The sequence below is a fragment of the Acanthaster planci genome, linkage group LG16, assembly GCF_054643075.1.
Source record: "Acanthaster planci isolate LZ-2023a linkage group LG16, COTS_SCS, whole genome shotgun sequence".
NCBI lineage: Eukaryota > Metazoa > Echinodermata > Asteroidea > Valvatida > Acanthasteridae > Acanthaster > Acanthaster planci.
In genome coordinates, this window is record NC_141792.1 from 13,231,179 (window position 1) to 13,235,436 (window position 4,258).

Here is a 4,258-nt window from a genome sequence, read left to right on the forward strand (position 1 = left end):
AGGGGAGGCCCCGGCCGGGTAGTAAATTGGGAAAATTAACAGAAGCTAGTCGGTAAGGATTTGCGAGGTAAACTTTAGGGTGTGGTTAATTTTGGGACGCAGAATTATTATGGCATTGTTTTATGTAAATTTTAATCGAAATATGCAGAAAACGTCGTCAATACTTTCCACCGTTACCTGTTGCCCCTAAAATGTTGACACAGCTTGTGTCTGCATCCAATAACACGATCAAGAATAATAAAGGGGACACACGAAACCCCCATTTTAAGATCAGGTTCGAAAGATAAAGGGAATAACAATAAATCACAAAGTTCAAGGCACCTCAGCCTACTCAAACTTATTTTATTTACACAATTTAGCAGTCCTTACAAGCAAAATGGATGGGCTATCGAAATAGCTTCACAATGCATATTAAGAGCTGATCTAGAATAAGTGGAATTGCGGTGATAAACAACTGACAGGGCGAGACTCTATCAATCCTTTTTAATTTCTTGTATTAAAAGGGAGGGCAAAATCTTTATTAATTTTGGCGTTGGCTTGCTTTCACTTCCACTTGTTAACACCAATGTAACAAGGAATATATTGTACTGAGGAAAGTTCAATAAAACAGATGAAACAGAGTGCTTTATTGGATTCTGTTTGTTAACGTTCCTATGTGATATCAGCTTCAAGGCAGCAAGGGCAAAATGCTTCAAGTTGTATCCAGTCTTAATATCAGGTGACAGTCTTCAGGTGACTTGGTGACCACGTGATCTGTCATGTGACTTTCTCTTTGACTTTCTCCCGTTCTTTCTTCCTCTCCTGTTCTTCCAGTTTCCGGATTTCTTCCTTGAAGTGTGTGATCGTGTCTTTGCTCTGCTTCAGCCGTTCGTTCAGCTCCGTTATCTCAAATCGGATCTTCTTCCGGGCAGACTGGAGAGCAGTGACTGTCTTTTCCTCAAGTTCATTAACTGCAAGATTCGCACATTTCCAGATCAGTTACGAAAGAAAAAGCACAAGATTTCTCTCATTATTACAGAGGCCAAGTTCACGTACTAACTTCTCAATGACAGTGATGACTACTCTGTCTTATCAATGAATGCCACAGATTTGTAGCAAACGAACCACCAAGTACACAATAGCACAGTAGATAGAAAGAAAAGCTTCTAACGTCTAGAAAATACTCGGTAAACGCAAGTTGTTGGACTTACAATCTGTCTCATGTTTGTGAGCCCCTAACGTTAGAACTCTGGAGCTGCAGAGAAGTTGTTGCATCATGGCAGTTGGGTCCTGGAAAATCTGGGAAAGGAAAAGACAAAGATGAAGTTCAAGCATGTTTGAAGACGAAATTTTAATGCTGGCAAATCAAATATTTTTCTGTTATTGTTGAAGTAACATAATGTGATTACATGGGCTAGTGAAAGTCAAGGCCCTGTGCATAAATTGCACTTCCCAAAGACATCTGTCCATGAAACAATTGAACAGGCGTTCCATCTCATGAAATCTTACCATTTCATCATAGTGTTCTGAAACCAGAGTCTTTTTACCTAGGAAGAGATTTGTGTCCGTCTGGAAGAGCTTGAGAAAATGATACAATGTGACCTGCGAACAAAGACAGAAGGATTTTTAATCTCCGCTCATTTAGGGATTGAATTTGTTTAGAGGTCTTAAGCCTACACAAATTTTCTGGCTGACAATTACATGTTAAGTGGATTGTTCAATCACTTACTGGTCTTTCGTTTGGATCCACAAAGAAGATCTTGATAATGATCTCAAACTCTCCCCAGCCTGTCTCCTGAACCTCGTAAGGTGGTTTCGTGACAACTGGTTCAAGAGAAAACGTGCGCGCGTGAAATATGAAAAGAATTGCTTGACAATTTGATGGATTCAAAAACCGAGAAGCTTCAAATAGTTTACAAAAAAGAGCCATCAATCCGAAAAAATTCAAAATGATAAGTACGTGTATAAGGCTTTTTAAGTATCTGGTGAATGTCCAAGTTGTGTGGTCATGGGAACTTCTGAAGCACATTTTTTGACAAGTATTCAGGAGACTCTTTGTTTTTAGTATTTTTGTCGACAAAATATTAAAAATACCAAAACTCCTTTAGCATTTAGCATGTGAAGAACTTGAAGGTTACACATTTATACAGACGTACCATGAGCTTTTTTGAATTCTGAGCATTTCTGAACATTTATTTCAATGTCAATGTACTTAATCACCACAATGCAAGATTAAGAATAAGAAAATTGATAACATGAAGGTCTGCATTAAAACTAACGAATGTTACCGTAAATAAATACGATGTGTAAAGGTAAGCACCGTTAGGCATTGAGTGAAGATTTTGTTACTGAAACCTTTGGACAGACTAACAGCAATTTTACAAAGGGACAGAACAATAATATAACATTATATACAAGAGTACGGGACTAACGGTAGTCACATTTTTTGTAACATCAGTGCTGGGCTTTGCAAACTTAAACTGCAAGCATCCTTCATTCGAGGGTTAGGCTACTCACCTCTCAGTGGATTGGCATAACTCTCGTGCAGTTTAAACTGGATCTTTTTGACGTAAGTCGACATGTCCTGGAGGTGAAATAGAAACACCTTCAACTGAAACTTTGCATGATTGTCCAGGCAGCCTCAGAATGTGTCTGAAGCATTTAGAAACACAGTGCAGCTTGTGACGCGACAACTTAACAAGGGTGGTTCTTGGCTGTATAATAAGAGTTTAGATTGAAACTACCGTCAACCACCACAAAGTGGCAGAAGTTTGGACTGAGTTTGTACATCAACCAGCTTGAAGGTTTTCTACTTCAATCTCATTCTATTCTTCTTCAAATCCAATCTGGTCTGATTACGAGGACATCAATTAAAATGCAATTTCATACATGACCACAGTTTCAATTTGGAAAGCTATTCGGTTCTAACCAGTGGAGAAGTGTTACCTCATTTCGATGTGGCTTGACGTAGATTGTCCACTGATGAGTGTGTCCATCCTCTTCACGTTTCTTGCCGAAGTAGCGTGAGATATTGCCATAGACGATAGGCTTGACAAGATTTATGCCCTGTGAATTGAAATGTACCCATAAAACAAATTTTATTGTTTTATTACTTTTGTCTTTCCTAAGCCCATCCCTTTGTGATGTACATTGTTGGCATGAATTAACAAAATAGTAGTAGGCCTACTCACGTTAAAGTGGTTTTTTTGTCAGTGATTGCGCAATGTGACAATTGTCATCATTCAATTGTCATGACCACTGATGACTGCATATCATTATCAGTTTGTATGCTTTACTCTACATTTGAAATAATGAATGGGGCTTCAATTCTTAGAATGCTAGCAGTACAAAAATGTTCTAGTCAACAACTCACAAATATTATATTCTCAATCAAAAGTGTATGACAATAGCGGTTATATTAATGTTCAAACCTTCACTCTACCGCCAGAATCGTGCCCATAGTCCGCCATTTTGAGGCTGCTCTGAAATGGAATAGCGCCCCCGTCCGGATCCATCGACCCAGCTAGGGACCGGGACTGACTACTTTATTATGACGCGGAAGCGCGAGCAAGACAGACTTTCATTGGTTCGTTGCGGAAAACGCCCAGTCAAAACCCACTAACAAGGCCAAGTTCAGACAGTGCAATGATTGGTTGGTGGACGGACAGCGCCCCTGTTCGTCCCACCAAATTTTGAAGCCATTTCGTGAACGTTATCGGAAAATTAGATGCTGTTTTAAAGAGTGACACACCAGCCACGATGTTCAGATTGCAATAGCTCTATGTTGCAGCCACCCAGTAGTTTATGTAAAATTTATTGATCTGCATATTAATTTCTTTTTCAAATGCATTTTACTGAAATAATGTAGTTAGTACAAGACGTTGAATTCTTTCGTTCCTCCATGCCCAATGCCCAAAATCTCTACCCTATCTCGAAAATTTATTCAATTTGATTTTGCAGAAAAAAAATAAAATCCCACCAAATTTTAGTAAAAATGTAGAACGTTGTCCCCATTTAACCTGCATTTCAAAAAATCATACCATGACCTAAAATCGTACCTAAAAAATGACTAATGAGTCACGTTTTTAAGAAATGCAAACAGACAATATTAAATGATTTGCAATTATCATAATCAAGTAATTTTAATCTTGTCATGAGCTAGCTCAGCCCAGATCACCCGATTTTATACGCTGGCGGCCTGCCAAGTGGCGAACGAATCGCGTGACTTTACGTCATCATGAATATTTAATTTTTAGTCATTGATGAAAATGAAAAGCGT

The 4,258-nt window shown here is 38.6% G+C and overlaps 1 protein-coding gene across 1 annotated transcript; it reads right to left on the minus strand.

Moving 5' to 3' along the window:
• Positions 1–311: 311 nt before the first annotated feature.
• On the minus strand, positions 312–3,535 carry yeats4 (YEATS domain containing 4). The gene is made up of 7 exons (XM_022234790.2): positions 3,411–3,535; positions 2,926–3,045; positions 2,497–2,563; positions 1,709–1,803; positions 1,489–1,581; positions 1,191–1,278; positions 312–950 (listed from the first exon to the last, which is right to left on the minus strand). Exons 1-7 carry the CDS (start codon positions 3,492–3,494, stop codon positions 757–759), a joined length of 741 nt encoding a protein of 246 aa, XP_022090482.1. The 5' UTR covers positions 3,495–3,535; the 3' UTR covers positions 312–756.
• Between the last annotated feature and the right edge of the window lie 723 nt (positions 3,536–4,258).